This window comes from Oryx dammah, unplaced genomic scaffold (genome assembly GCF_014754425.2).
Source record: "Oryx dammah isolate SB20612 unplaced genomic scaffold, SCBI_Odam_1.1 HiC_scaffold_2, whole genome shotgun sequence".
NCBI lineage: Eukaryota > Metazoa > Chordata > Mammalia > Artiodactyla > Bovidae > Oryx > Oryx dammah.
In genome coordinates, this window is record NW_024070186.1 from 87,918,776 (window position 1) to 87,935,383 (window position 16,608).

Sequence of the window (16,608 nt, forward strand, 5' to 3'; positions counted from 1 at the left end):
TTTGATACTGTTCATGGGGTTCTCAAGGCAAGAATACTGAAGTGGTTAGCCATTCCCTTCTCTAGTGGACCACATTCTGTCAAGCTCCAAGGACCAGTGCAAATGACATTCCTACCATGGGAAATTTTTCTGCTCTGACTCCACCAGCCCATTGTTGTCTTGCTTCTCTGGCCCTAAAGCCAGATCGACACATGCCGTTGATACATCCTCAGGTACCTATGTCTTCTCTCAGGCCAAGGACCCCCAACTCCTAGCACAGGGCCTTGTACACAGGTGTTTCAAAACACTTTACCAATTTATTCTTGCACCACAGGCAAGGAGAAGAAGAAAAGGAGGTAGAATAAGACAGCTTACAGAGATACTCATGACAGTTGCTCTGGCTATGAAAAAACGGAATGGAATTTGCATCTCTCAGAAAGATCAAGACTAGCTACTCCTTGTTCTTCTCAACAAAGTTAGGTCTATCTGGGCTCGGAAGGAGCCCATGGTGGAAAGATAAGTTGGCTGATATTGTGAAATGCTCTTTTGTCTATTGCTTAGAGGGAATGGCAACCCACTCCAGTACTCTTGCCTGGGAAATCCCATGGACAGAGGAGCCTGGCAGGCTACAGTGGGGTTGCAGAGTCGGACACAACTGAGGACGGACACTTTCGCTTTTAGTACTGTTCTACTCTACACTGGAAAAACAATAGCACTGACAATTATTCCACTAGCAATACTACAGCAGGTGTGCCCTATCCATGCATTTCTGCATCTGAATGAACCCAAGTTCCAGTCTGATCCTCAGAGACTTATTTTCACTGCCTCCAAGCCCAGAGGGGAAGAGAATGGTAAAAGGACACCTGTTGGGACCCAAAGAAGAGCTAGCACAGAGATAATGTGTCAGGCCAGTTCTGGCTACATAATGTTTAAATGAAATCTTGTTTTCACTGGTGTCTATCTTGATTTCAACCTCTCTGCTTTACGCCATGCTTTGGACAAGGTAATCCTGCTTGGGAAAAGACCATCCCCCAGAAATGGCAATGAGATAAGGAGTCAGGCACAGGGAGAGGTTGGCTGGCTCTCCCTCCTCTCTCCACAAGCAGGAGTCCCTGTCTCTTTCTCTTCTGTCTCTGCCCCACCTTCCTCTTTCTCTTTCTCCTCCCAGCCCATGCATGTCTGTTTCTCTAATCTCTGTTTTTAAATCTATCCTTTTCTTTCCCACCCGCCACAGTCCCTGACTCTCCTCTCTCTCCCTGTTCCAGGGTGTGTCTGTCTGTCTGTCTGTCTTTCCTCTCTCTCTGTTAGGTTGTGTGTATCCCTCCTGTCTCTCTTAAGTTCTCCTTCTCTGTCTGCCAGGCTCCTTTCTCGTGTGACTTCTGTAGGATACCCGGACTGGGAGCCAGAAGACTTAGGTTCTGGTCCTGGAACTACCGTTAACTAGCTGTGTGGTTACGACCAAGTCACTTTACATCTCTGGGACTCAATTTCTGACTGGGTGCTCTTCCCAGTCCCTAGCAGTTCTGAGATTTTTATCACTGAATGAAATAAAACTCAACAGATTCACGAAGCAGTGGCTATTGTAGAAACAAAGGAATCAGGCTGGGGGTTCCCAACAGTGCAAGCATCAGGGGACACCCAAGTACTACTCAGAGAAGATGTGACTAAACCCAGGCAATCCTGCTGGAGGATCTACTACATGCTAGGCAGGCACTGTGCTTGCATCTCATTCAGTCCAAAAAGATAGGTATGTGATGTTTCCTGTTCTAGGGGTGAGGGATCTGAAGCACCAGGAGCGAAGTCACTTGCCCAAGGTCCCGTGGCCAAGACTTGTCAGAGCAGGATTTACACTCAGGCTGTCTGGCTCCAGAGCCCATGCTTTTTATCCACAGTGCTATATTGCCCCAGCCACTGATGCTCATTCACAAACTTCCCACTTAGGCTGTAGAGTAAACTTCTCTCAATCCCACATGTGCTCAGGAGTCTTGGATCCAGACTATATGGTTAATCAATTCTCTCCTCTTTCAAGACACCAACTCTGACTTCTTGCGCCTCGGCCTCTCCCATTAATACTTGATTGCTATGTACCTGCCTTGCGTGCTCAGGTAGCATGGAACTTTCTATTTTCAAGTGTGTATCTTTTGTTGCCTTTCTATCTAAGCAGGCATCTTGCCAGAACCTCGTGCAGTGCTGGGCTCCCTGTCCAGGCCCACACTTGCTAAATAGCTGATGGGCACCGAGATGCTTTGTAGCACTAATGTTATGTCCTGAGTCCTCTGCCCTGGGGCTGAAAGTAAATACCTGGGACCCTTCAGACTTTCACAATTCCTGCATGCAGACTCCAGCTACTCACTGGCAACTATTGAATGGGCTGGGAAGGAGGGTTAGATGGTGTTCAAGTCATAGAAGCAGAAACTGGGGTCCTCCAGTGATAATTTCAGCTCAAGTCAGCAAATATAAAAAGAACTCCAGCTTTATGCCAGACAGCTAAGAGTTGTAAGGGGCACAGAGAAGCAGCAGTCATGCCTTCTGCTCTCAAGGAGATACTGGAACAGAAGAGATAGAAAAATGCAAAATAAAAAAAATGACAAATATGTAAAACTTCAATAGCACTTTGACTTTTGTGTTAAATTACTTTTTATGTATATGGATGCATGCATGCATGCCAAGTTGCTTCAGTCATGTCTGACACTCTGGAACCCTATGGACTGTAGCCCACCAGGTTCCTCTGTCCATGGGATTCTCCAGGCAAGAATACTGGAGCGGGTTGCCATCCCCCTCCTCCAGGGGGTCTTCCTGACCCAGGGATCAAACTCAAGTCTTTTATTTTCCCGCAGTGGCAGGTGGGTTCTTTACCACTAGTGCCACCTGGGAAGTATGTGTGTGTATATATAATCAAATATAATTACATAATTGTGGGAGCACAGAGAAAGGAAACTACTTGTCCCAATCTCATTGTGAAAACTGGACAGGCTCCTGCATGGCTTGGAGTGGGGAGACCAAAATTCGAGTTTGTCACTGGAACCACTGAGTTCATCATGTCCAGTGACCTCTGACGCACCAGCTCAGACACTGATCAGACGCTGATGGTTGCTGGGTGTCAGGAAGCATCTGAGACTCATCACAAATTAGTAGCCCTTGTTTATCACATTCTTCTTTGCATATCTGCCCCAGTGTCAGCTATCTGGTGAGAGTGAGTGGGACAATGGCTGAATGACATCGTGTCTTTAGAAGTCACATTCACATGTCCAGAAAAGAACAATGGAATTAACCACCCTGGGGGATTCAGTCTTCATGGAAAATCCAAACCCATTTACTTCTACCTCATAATCTTACTGCTTTAGTTGAGTGCCAACGATGTGATTCACTGATAGAGGTGAACTGATAGGGTCTGCATTCCAGAAATGCTCTCATTTCTAAGAGCATGACGTAGAACAGTCACCAGCGTAGCTTTGTTATACTTTCCCCCAGCTGTAGTGTAGATGTCAGCGTGGCCACGGAAAAGTCTGATAACTGCTATCTCCGGAGAGTCTGTGTCTAAATGCTGCCCTCCTAATGGGGATGCCTTTCCCCACCCTCCTCACAGCCCTCTGCCCCTCTGCAGCATCTATCCTACACCATCCAAAAACCATGAAAGCAGCAGGAAGGCAATGAGCACACCAAGGAAGCTGCATAATCCATGGTACAGAAATCTCCAAAAGTCACTCAAAGTTCACCGAAACAGTAACGTTCCCTCTGGTTGCCTCTGGAGGCTGGCACCTCACTCTGTCTCATTCACAGACCAACCCTGCGGTCTCCTGTGCTCAAAGTTGATACACTGATCTGAACAATTCCAGACAGCAGGAGCAGACAACTAAAGCATTTGCTTCTCCATTCCCAGCAAACCCCACAAGGGTTTCAGAGCCTGGGCCAGCACCTCAGCAGTTCCCGTCTCTCCTGAGACTAAAGTGTCACCTCTGAAGACTCCTCACTGCCCTAGCTGGGGGTCAGGGGCTGCAAAGGAGTTAGGGCAGCCCAAGAATATGGGACACTTCTGGAGGCCTGTCTACTCCTGGGACTGACTGCATGGTGGTAACCCAACACACAGAGGGTGTCACAGCCCCTGATAGGATGCCCTGCTCTCCCTCCAAACCTATCTCCTTCTCAGGGTACCCAGTGTAAGATCTCCCTAACAACAGCTGTAAGGGGAACCAACACTCCAAAGATACGTCCAGTTAGCTTTCAATTTTCCATGTATATTTCGATATACTTTTTGACTACACTTGGTCAATATCACAGGAGGTGTGGAAGGAGAGTGAAATGCTATTTTATGTGTATAATTCTGAAATTATAAGGTGGCCACAGAAAAAGTTTGAGAACATGAGTGCTCCTACCCTTGCCTCTTGCAATGAACCAGCAGGGAAATGATACTAAATCTTAACTCTCATCTCTAGTTCCCAACCACCCCCTGCTCCAGCTATTAGTCCTCAGAGAAAAGCTCCCAGGGGTCCCCAAAGATACAGAGAAAGGAAGTATGAGGAGAAAAGAATGGGTCATTTCATCCAGAAGGGTATTTGTGGCAAGGCTATCTTTTTATAGTTAGAAAATAACCATTTCTTTACTCTTTGTGGTAAAGAATAAAAGCTACAACTATTATAATAATGCAAGAGACAGATTAAGCCAGAAGTAACCTCTAATTACAGAACACACAATTATCAACAGCCCATCTTTTAAATCTGGTTTCCCAGTCAAGCTTGCCAAAGAATCCCCTAAAGGCTTTGTACCCCACCACACCCCAGATCCAGCAGGCTACCTGCATCCCTGGTTGAGAAGTGAGCTGGCTGGGGGTCCAACCCTGATAATGCTCAGATACCCACCCTCCCCAGACCTGTCCAGAAAGGTCATGCCTGGGGGACGGCCAGGCTTTCCCCAAAGAAAACAAAGTCATGACGGCAAAGAATTGCTACTTCTCAGATTGAGCCTCCCTTCCCAACCCCAGGCCAGGTCTGTAAAGCTGCTTAAGTGAGAAGCATCAGTGAGCAAGGCTGGATGGTATAGGAGGTGTGGAGGCTGCCGGGGGCTGGACTGCCCTCTTCCGTCCATGAATCGGGCATCCCCAGGCCTGATGACCTCGGTGAGGGGCTCAGGCAAGCCTGCCTGGCCCGTGACAGAGGCCGGGACGGGGAGCAGGGTGCTACCTGCTGGACGTCCTGCTGGAAGACGCAGAGCTGCAGGCGCTGGTGGAGCCGCACCTTGCGGTGCTGCCAGATGCCCTCGAGCCGCCGCTGGTGGTGCAGCACTTCGTGCACCACGTCCAGCACCTGGTGCACCGCCTTGGAGTAGTTGGCTGTGGCCGTGAGGGACTCGGAGTTCCCGGGACTCAGGGGCCGCTGCAGCACATCCAGCAGAGCTTTGCCGTCCTGGCTGACCTGTAAGACGAGAAAGGTCAAGTCGAAGGAGAAGGGGGAGGGAGGGTGCAGGCACAGAGAGAGGCAAGGCAAGCTGCTGGGGCCCCTGGTTGGAACTGAGATTCCCACCCAGATTCATGACAACTGAGGAGTGTGCCACCAGAGCTGACCCAGTGTTCAGCCTGCAGCCTGGGGAGGTGCTGGTGCTGCAGCCATCATCTTCAAGGTCCTGAATCAGTGTCAGCTTTTTCAGGGCAAGTACTCTGCCTTGTTTCTCTCTCTCCATGCCTAGAACAGTGTCTGACACTCGGTACTTGATAAATATCTTGACTGACTCTCTAACTAGGTTAGGAAACAGAACTCCACTTTGGGAAAAAAAAACCCTGAATATAAGTTGTCACCATAAACCCCTCTGCCTCTTCCTTCCTCAGCTTCCTCTACCTAGCTCTGAACTTCTAGGTGTGTGACTAGAGGCAAGTTACTTAACCTCTTTGGGCCTCAGCTTCCTTGTATGTGAGGTAGGGATAGTAATGGCACATAGCTCAAAGAGTTGTGGTCAGGATTAAATGAATTAACACAAGCAGAGCACTTAGAACAGTGTGTAGTACTGGCTACCAAATTCTATCTTTATCTGTCTTGCCTTCTTTATTTCCTTGTCATTTTCTTTCTTTTATATTTATCCTTCTTTCACTCTCCTTTTATTCAACCCCCTTTTTTTTTATCCTGAAAGTGGTAACATCCCTGTCTTTTCAGAATATGCAGACTAAGGGAGGGACCCTTAGATTGTAGACACAACATCCATGTTCCTGGGTTCCCCAAAACTCACCAGTGGGGGTGACATTTCCTGTCAATCCTCACCAGATTCCTGGCAATATTTCTAGAAAGTGGCATCATCTGATTGACACTTGTGGCTCTCCAGTGCTTGGCAGAGTATCCAAGGAGCATGTATCTTTCTAATTTAAAACAGTGATGACTAGGGAATTGATAGGAATTTTAAGACCCCAAATTAATCTGGTTAACAATGAAGTCAAAGTTAACGTAGAGTTAAGACAGTCTTTTCCTTCCAAAAACGTGGCAGAGGAGGTGTGCTCCCACTTCTGGCCTTATGATGATGAACAGGGAGCTATTTGCTGGGCTTGCAGCTTCCCCTCCCCTACCTGCACATCCTGATAATAGCTTGGCTGGGGGTTCAGAAATGTAGAGCCTGCAGTTACTCCCCTGTTGATGGAGCCACAGAAGTGCATGGGGGCCTGTGGCATGATTAAGAAAGGAGAACACATGATTAAGGTGGAGAACGCAGCTGAGACAGGAGAGAGAGCCTGGCTGGAGGAAAATGACCAATTTTGATGACCAACTCTATCCACCCCATTCTACTGTGCTGCCTCCTACAATGTATTGCCAGGAGAGGGAGAGAGGAAGTACCTCATCAATAATAGAGACATGAATAAGATACACATTCTGTGGCCATACCTGGGAGAGCTCTCTTCAGGGAATTCTGAGCAATGCTGCTTTTGGGCACTGTGGTCTGTCCAGGGCTGGGTGGTTCCAGTTGGAGGGCCAAGTCCTGAAATTCAAGTCAACCCAAGTCCCAGTCCTCTGCCTCAGCCCACATGTGCAGGAGGCAGGGCAGTCCACTGCCTTCTAAAGTGGGCTTGAAGGGAGCATCTCCATCCCATGGTGATTATAATCAAAGTCCATGAGTGTGTGAGTATAATATTACTCTCATTTATATGCTTTATTTTTATATTTTATAAAGAGTAAATTTAGAGATTCTTGACCCACAGGCAGAGGCACAGTTCTGTCCTGAGAGAAAGCCTTGGGCTGCGTGCATTGGAGCTGGTGAGATCAAATTTGGCTCACTAGTTCTCCTCTCTCTGCCTCTTAAAATGATGAAAACTGTTACCTTTTCAGTACTTATTATTGCCAGGCACCGGGCCAAGTGGATTACACAAATTACTTTTACAACTCTTAAAACTACAGGCAGTTGTTATTACTTTCATTTCACAGAGGAAGAAAATGAGGCTTTGGGTGGTTAAGTAACTTGTTTGAGGTCACACGGGTAAGAGAAGGAACCAGGATTCAAATTTCCATTTTGACTGTGGCAAAAACTCTTATTTTCACTTAGTTGAAATTAGTTAGTTCTTTGACTTCAACAAGCACCAAACTTACTTGGGTTGATATTTATTGAAATGGAGGTTCCAGGTCCTACTTCTTGACAGTCTGATTCAGCCTGGGATGGAACCCAGGAATCTATACCTTTAACAAGCACCTCAAGTGAGTCTGAGGCAGATGGTCCAGGAACACACTTTGAGAAACAGTGCCTTAGCTGACCTTTTCCCCAAGAAAATCCATGGGCCAGAGGTGAAGACCCTTCCCTCTTCTCATCCAGCTTTCCTCATCAGCCTCTCTCTTCACATCCCTCAGCCGCTCCCTCAGAGTTCACATCAGTTAACAAACTTACTGGGCTGGGTGTATTCACACACATGCACCTCTATACTTCTTTTCTTTTACTTTAAAAGGAAGTGTTTCCCCCTTAACTTGTACCATGTTCCCAGTCTTTGATTTTCTAGCAGAGGTGCGATTTAGTTTGACTTTCACTTCCACAGCAGCTTCTCACTCCTACAAACACTTATCTCCACCCCATGGGGAGTTGTCCTCTGGACCTGCCTGTGAGGAAATTAGTATTTTTTCTATGAGTTGCTTCATAAAAGTGGTGACAAGGCCTGTTCACCACCCAGAAAGCTCCAGAGGAGCACAGCCTTGCTTTCTTACAGTCCTTCCTCTGAGAGTCCAGTCTTCACACACAGGGTGAGGTATGGACATGTGTGTGTATGCACGCACACATGTACACCAACATGGTACCTGCTGATGGCTGCCTTTTTCTGCTTCCTGGGTGGAGACCATCATTCACAGATCAAAGATCTTAAAAGATGTCTCCAAAAGGAGAAAAATGGCCTCTTTTCTTCTTAGTCCAACCCAGGCTATTTCACAGCTCACAGGCTGGCGCTCTTGCCACCCACGCCCATACATAGCCAGGACCCGTGGGTGTCCTGCTTGGTTCTCACCTCTGTGTAGGCCTGGGTCACCTGCTCATACAAAGACTGGTGGTGGTGGATCGCCAGCTCCAGGTCCTGCATCTCAGATGGCAGGCCACCTTCACTGCACATCTTGCACCAGGCATCCACTCCCGACAAGAACTGGAAGGAGACGCCAGCTAGGTTAGTGTGGGAGCACTGGGGGCGGGCAGTGACAGGCACGGACAGATACCTTTAAGAAGCATTTGGACCTCTGGAAGCTTTCAGAGACCACTGCAGAAGGTGGAGTTTTTTCTTTAATTCTATAAACACCAACCTCAGGAAAGAAGTCAGACCCAATACCTATTTAGAAAGTGTAGTTTACACAAAGAAAGATGACTACTATGAAATTGCTGAGGATGGAAGCTGTCTTCATGTTCAGTGGGCTATATCCACTATAAAATACACGTGTGAAACAGCTCACTAAATTATATGTGTACATGAGAGATGTTTATCCTGTGCATGCTCACACATGAGTCAACATATAACAAAATGGGATATTTACACATACGTGCTTTACAATGTGGATATCTAGCTGTGAAGAGGAGCAAAGAACACCTCATAAAGGCCCATCCGGCACCCCAGGGAACTTGGAGAGACCATTCCTACAGAGGATGGAGATTAACACTCAGTAAGATTCCTGTCGTTGGGACAGAAAACCCAAGGGGCTGGCAGGGGGAGGGGAGATTAAGGACAGACTGCACTGTATCTAGAGTGACTCCTGGGATGTGATATATAGATATAGATCTTGACAGAAATCAAATTATTTAAAAATTAAAATTAACAACTGTGGAAGACTATGGGTCTCCATGCACAAAGGGTAAGCTAACTGAAATCACTCAGATTTATTGGGTGGAAAATACACCTCTAAAATGCAGATAATTCCTCACCTAATAGTCTGGAATGGTTCTGTCTGTGATTCTTCTTGCCTGAGTGCACAGCTCCATTTAAATTAATTGCCTAAATACCTTTTTATCTCATTGCCTAGAACAGCCCATCTGAGGACAATAAAGAGCTGCCTAAATAAATGCATTGAAAAAATAGCCTTGAATCCATTGTTTGGTGTGTGCATGCGTGTATGTTTTCCAGCTAAAAAGAAGCATGGTTTATGAGTCTCCCTGAAGGACTGGCAATCTTGAGAAATTGCATTAAAAAAAATGGATACAAATAAAATTTCTTCTCATCCAAATAATCCAAGTCAGGAAGCAGCAAATAAAAGTTGATTCCTCCAGTTACTCTCAATTCGGGTATGTGCTTCTACAACTGCTTGAGTCCTCCTCTTGGTATTACGTCAGCTTTCAGTCCCTAGCCAGTTGGCTGTGGCGGCTGATTTTTCATTCTGTATGTTTATATTGCATTAAGCCACCTCCTAACAATTCTGGAAGAGTGCTGCGTATCACCCAGTATCAATCTGCATGTGTTTTCTAATATCTCAGAAGCTGCTTTGCTACATCAACAACCATTTTACCAAGGAACCCGAAAGTAACTTGACAGTTATATGTCAATCATGGGGGTAGGACCTCTTCAAGGCCTTTGGGATTTCTTGGTAATACTCTAACCAGAGTCCTATATCAGACCCCACACAATGGTCATCTCAAGGAGAGAAAGAGAGACAGAGAGGGAGGCATTGAATCTCCAATGCCAATCTGGATAAATCTTGAACAAAGCTTGAAGTAATAGGGTTGAAGAGAGAATAGGAGATTAGTTGTGAATATTTGCTACTACCACCATTATCATAAAAAATAATAATAAAAGACTAGATTCCTCTCAATGTGTAGGGCTGCTCTTAACTTATAACACAGAATTTCAGTCTCTGGGAAAGGCTCAGATAGAATCAGACACAGGGTGGAGGAAATATAAACATACCAGGATAGTATGTTGAACATATACCCACAGTAGTAATGTTTACCATTTAAGAAACACACTAAGCACCTAATGTTCCATTTCTAATTCTTATAACAGTGCTGTGAGATTTATGATCATCCCCACATTAGAGATGAGCAAACAAGCTCAGAATGTTGAGGTGACTTGCCTAAGAGTTAATGATCAGAACTTACATATGTCTGGCATCAAAACCTAGACTCTTTCAATTATTCCATGCTGACTTCCATGTTAGATGGGTAACACAGGAAGAGATTTAAGGAATGACCTTGTGTCTGACTCTATATTACCTATGAGCTAACCAAATGTCATACAAAGAAAGAAACTTAGAGGCTTTCTTTAATGTTAGACACACTTGATCCCAGACACCTATAGATTGATTTTCACAATGGTGTATTAATAAACTTTTAATAACCAGGATATATATATGTGTATATATACACGGTTTATGTTATAAATTTTACTGCTATAAAAGATGTGTAGCACATACATAATTTACAAAGAAACTGTAAATTTAGAAGCATATAGAATGCTTATGATAAATTCCATGTAACAAATTAATTCTCACAGATGCTTCTATTTGTAAATGACAAACTTATATAGTTACAACACAAAAGCTGGTTGGTATTTCAACTTCCATTAAGGTATAAGACAAAAGTGAAAAACACCTGGAGACTTATGTCAGAATGTTACTCATTCATCAGTGATTTTAAGTGGCTTTTTTGCTGAATGAAATTATATTTTTGAATATCAGAAGAATATTTCCTTAATTTTGTGTTCTATTCACAGTGTAACAGCTCTACACAGGGCACATTTTTACACTAAATCTAAATTTTAAAATATTTTTTCTCTCATTTTTTAAAAGATTCTATACAATCAATAAAACAACAAATCAAGCACTGGTTTGTAACACTTGATGATTACTATGGTGTAAAACGTCTATCTTGGTCTATTTCAGGCTACCAGTGTGACATCACCAAATGTGGAGCTAGGAGGAGGTGATCAGCAGCACACAATTGTATACTTTTTCCACCATAGACATAAATATTAGAAATAATCTCAAGAACATAGAAAATAATAAGACCTATTGAAATAATTGAAAATGATGAATTTTGAGTACTAATTACCTTTGTTTTTAATATGATATATTTAAACTTATACAGTTTGAAGTAATGACTATGTTTAACAACCAGTTCATTTTTTAAATTTGTGAAAATTTAGCCATTGGCTCTTCCTAAGCTGGTTAGAGTCAGCTCCTACACACCACTGGATCTTAGGCAGGTCACTTAATCTCTCCGAGCTTCCCTGCTCCTCTCCATAAAATGGGTTAATAATGTCACTGGCCAATGCCAGTAAGTAAATGGCAACAAATAATAATTATTTCTGTCCACTGTATTATTATTATCCACAGCAAATGCTTCATGTAAAATTAGCTTTCCCCTGATAAAACTCAATGATCAGTTTAGTTTCACTCCTTGGTCTATGTTCATGGAATGCAAACTAAGCAGTCAACACACACACACCAATAAACTAGTAAGCAGAATGTAAACAGGCTCTGGGTTCCTTCCCGTCTGAATGTAAGCAAAGCCACTAAGAGTTATCAATGTCTCTCTGTGTACACAGGGGCCATGACCGTGGTAGAACATGGGTTTTGTCACAACTACCCAACAAGGTCTTCAGTTTCAAAAAGAGCGGAGGGGCTCTCTACACCGCAGTGTATGTCCCTCCCAGCCTGCCCTGTCTCCGGCCCTCCCCACCACCAGCAGCTGCAGCAGCTCCCCCTGGCCTCACCTGCTCAGCCTTCTGATGGAACACAGCAGACATGGCGAGGATGGTGCTGCGTTCATCCAGGGCAGCTGCGAAACTCTTCCACTCCTGGTCCAGCTGCGTGGAGATCTGCTTGATTTGCTGGGAAGCATAGTGGCCAGCCTCTGAGAGGCGGGAAGCCACAGACATGATGCGGTTGATGTTGACATAGGCATTCTGGGAAGCAAGGGAGAGTGGTGCTTAGTGCGGCAGGCTGAAAGGGCACCCACAGAGCACTCTGGGGTGGGGAAGAACATAGTGAAGGAGGCTACCCAAACTGAAAAGTTTGAGAGAGGCTCTATCAGCCATATTAGCATACCCATTTGGGGCCCAAAGGAGGCCTTTGTTTACATATTAAAATTTCAGCAGATGGCAGGTACAGAAACTGAGCTTTTTCATTCTGGGGACCAACACAGTTTCTGTGGTTCAGACACTAAAGAATCTGCCTGTAATGCAGGAGACCCAGCTTTGATCCCTGGGTTGGGAAGATCCTCTGAGAAGGGAATGGCTACCTACTCCGGTATTCTTGCCTACAGAATCCCATGGACAGAAGAGCCTGGCAGGCTACAGTCCATAGGGTTGCAAAGAGTTGGACACGACTGAAGGGACTTAAAGCGGGACATGGCACATTAATACCCATGAACGTAGTCACTTTACATGGACGACCTTAACAATCCTCACAAGCACCTTATGAGGTCATGCCATGGGGACAACATGGTATTTCCAAGAGTTTCTCACTGGAAGCAATGGCTCAGACCAAGGCAAAAAGCAAGAGGAGGAATAGGCACCTCTCTCAACTCAGGAGAGGGCTGTACCCAGGGCATTACTACAATAGGGCAGCAATGCTCAGAGAGCAAAGTACACAGGTCACAGGATAAGCACACATCTTCCTACCACCAAGTGAAGACTTTACTGTCCCCTGTTCCTACCCCCACCAAGGAAGCAGGTGAATAAATAAAGATAGCATGTGCTGTGCTTAGTCGCTCAGTCGTGTCTGACTCTTTGCAACCCTATGGACTGTACCCTGCCAGGCTCCTCTGTCTGTGGGGATTCTCCAGGCAAGAATACTGGAGTAGGCTGTCATGCCCTCCTCCAGGAAAGATAGCATATGAAGCCACAATATCCACACTAAAAATAAGACCCATGGCGCCCTTTCTTATCCCTATATGATTTAGGAACATCTCCCCACCTGACCTCAAAAAGGCATCTGTGAGGCTCTCCTGGCCCTGTTGACTCCTCTCACCCTGTGTTTTGTTTACATTCATTCCCATCTTTGATTGCCAATTAAAAATTCATGACCATGTGTGTCATTCCTTATTAGGCCAAAAGAAAACTCTCCGGGAAGAAACGAGACAACAGAAAACCCATAGAAACAAAGACAGTAGTGAGCATGGCTATTTTTAACTGCTATCTCCTATTAATTGTCTGAGGTGTCAAAACAATCAAGCAATATTGTGGCACCTGCAAGGAGCTTTTCTGACTCACACAATGTCTGTCTGAAGAAGGACTAGGGTGGCAGGTTGCTGGCATATCTTTGTTCTTTGTTACAAATCTTCTCATATGATAATAAATATTCTTTAGCAACAGCATTTTCTCTTGGCTCTATTTGCTCAGCAGTAGTTCATTAATAGCGGGTAAGTTTAAGGAAGGTTCTTTATTTTCTTTTCCCTCTTCCTTCATGATCCCCATTCATCTTCATTGTCCCTGACCTCAAGCATTCTGTCCCAAATCTGAGACAGGTTTATAAAGTCGCTCTTCATTTAAAAGGTCTCTGTGAAGGTTTAAAGGGTTAAGTGAAGAACTTAAGCACAAATCTATCCCGATGTCTATGCGTGATTTCTTTCTTTAGACTGGCCTGAGACCTTTCTGATGTAGCATGTTTCCTTAATAGAACTAGAATATTATTACCTATTATTATTTGAAATAAATATCCTTCAAAAATTTAGGAATCATTATCAGTCCTGTTTTCTGAGTTAGGACACAGATTCTTCTTAAAATTAAACTCTATTTATAGAACTGACAAGAAAGACCAACTCTGAATTAGAAGGAAAGAAATGGGGAAGATGGGCATACACTCAGTTTAATAGTTCTGTCTTCTAAGGATCTGGATTTCCCCCAAATTTCCTGCTGTGGTTTCACCAAAAGCAGACTTTGGGTGAAACAAGGATTTGGGGCAGATTGTTTATACGGGTATGATTCCAGGAATCATACCTCCAGGAGGGCCTAGAGGAGCTATTCCACGTTCAAGGTCAGGAGGGGAGGCGGTGAGGAGATACCCCTCGTCCAAGGTAAGGAGCAGTGGCTGGGCTTTGCTGGAGCAGCCGTGAAGAGATACCCCACATCCAAGGTAAGAGAAACCCAAGTAACACGGTAGGTGTTGCAAGAGGGCATCAGAGGGCAGACACACTGAAACCATACTCACAGAAAACTAGTCAATCTAATCACACTAGCACCACAGCCTTGTCTAACTCAATGAAACTAAGCCATGCCCGTGAGGCCACCCAAGACGGGCGGGTCATGGTGGAGAGGTCTGACACAATGTGGTCCACTGGAGAAGGGAATGGCAAACCACTTCAGTATTCTTGCCTTGAGAACCCCATGAACAGTATCAAAAGGCACAATGATAGGATACTGAAAGAGGAACTCCCCAGGTCAGTAGGTGCCCAATATGCTACTGGAGATCAGTGGAGAAATAACTCCAGAAAGAATGAAGGGATGGAGCCAAAGCAAAAACAATACCCAGCTGTGGATGTGACTGGTGATAGAAGCAAGGTCTGATGCTGTAAAGAGCAATATTGCATAGGAACCTGGAATGTCAGGTCCATGAATCAAGGCAAATCCGAAGTGGTCAAACAAGTGTAAGAGTAAATGTCGACATTCTAGGAATCAGGGAACTAAAATGGACTGGAATGGGTGAATTTAACTCAGATGACCATTATATCTACTACTGCGGGCAGGAATCCCTCAGAAGAAATGGAGTAACCATCATGGTCAACAAAAGAGTCCAAAATGCAGTACTTCAATGCAATCTTAAAAATGACAGATGATCTCTGTTTGTTTCCAAGGCAAACCATTCAATATCACAGCAATCCAAGTCTATGCCCCAACCAGTAACGCTCAAGAAGCTGAAGTTGAACAGTTCTATGAAGACCTACAAGACCTTTTAGAACTAACACCCAAAAAAAGATGTCCTTTTCATTATAGGGGACTGGAATGCACAAGTAGGAAGTCAAGAAACACCTGGAGTAACAGGCAAATTTGGCCTTGGAGTACAGAATGAAACAAGGCAAAGACTAATAGAGTTTTGCCAAGAAAATGCACTGGTCATAGCAAACACCCTCTTCCAACAACACAAGAGAAGACTCTACTCATGGACATCACCAGATGGTCAACACCGAAATCAGACTGATTATGTTCTTTGCAGCCAAAGATGGAGAAGCTCTATACAGTCAACAAAAACAAGACCAGGAGCTGACTGTGGCCCAGATCATGAACTCCTTATTGCCAAATTCAGACTGAAATTGAAGAAAGTGGGGGAAACCACTAGACCATTCAGGTATGACCTAAATCAAATCCCTTATGATTATACAGTGGAAGTGAGAAATAGATTTAAGGGACTAGATCTGATAGATAGAGTGCCTGATGAACTATGGAATGAGGTTCATGACAGGAGACAGGGTTCAAGACCATCCCCATGGAAAAGAAATGCAAAAAAAGCAAAATGGCTGTCTGGGGAGGCCTTACAAATAGCTGTGAAAAGAAGAGAGGCGAAAAGCAAAAGAGAAAAGGAGAGATATAAGCATCTGAATGCAGAGTTCCAAAGAATAGCAAGAAGAGATAAGAAAGCCTTCCACAGTGATCAATGCAAAGAAATAGAGGAAAAGAACAGAATGGGAAAGACTAGAGATTTCTTCAAGAAAATTAGAGATACCAAGGGAACATTTCATGCAAAGATGGGCTCGATAAAGGACAGAAATGCTATGGACCTAATAGAAGCAGAAGATATTAAGAAAAGGTGGCAAGAATACACAGAAGAACTGTATAAAAAAGATCTTCATGACCCAGATAATCACGATGGTGTGATCATTCACCTAGAGCCAGACATCCTGGAATGTGAAGTCAAGTGGGCCTTAGAAAGCATCACTACAAACAAAGCTAGTGGAGGTGATGGAATTCCAGTTGAGCTGTTTCAAATCCTGAAAGATGATGCTGTGAAAGTGCTGCACTCAATATGCCAGCAAATTTAGAAAACTCAGCAGTGGACACTGGAAAAGGACTGGAAAAGGTCAGGTTTCATTCCAATCCCAAAGAAAGGCAATGCCAAAGAATGCTCAAACTACCACACAATTGCACTTATCTCACACACTAGTAAAGTAATGCTCAAAATCTCCAAGCCAGGCTTCAGCAATACATGAACCATGAACTTCCTGATGTTCAAGCTGGTTTTAGAAAAGGCAGAGGAACCAGAGATCAAATTGCCT

General features: G+C 44.5%; 1 protein-coding gene across 2 annotated transcripts in view; it reads right to left on the bottom strand.

Annotated features, from left to right (window-relative positions):
- The window catches only part of LOC120870552 (kalirin), a 522,430-nt gene that overhangs the window by 201,500 nt on the left and 304,322 nt on the right, over positions 1-16,608 (bottom strand). For both annotated transcript variants that reach the window (XM_040250305.1, XM_040250297.1), the window contains exons 7-9: positions 12,113-12,304; positions 8,432-8,563; positions 5,157-5,387 (exon numbers count right to left, since the gene is read on the bottom strand). In XM_040250305.1, coding sequence (XP_040106239.1) covers positions 5,157-5,387; positions 8,432-8,563; positions 12,113-12,304 — 555 coding nt within the window. The remainder of the gene's footprint in view (positions 1-5,156; positions 5,388-8,431; positions 8,564-12,112; positions 12,305-16,608) is intronic.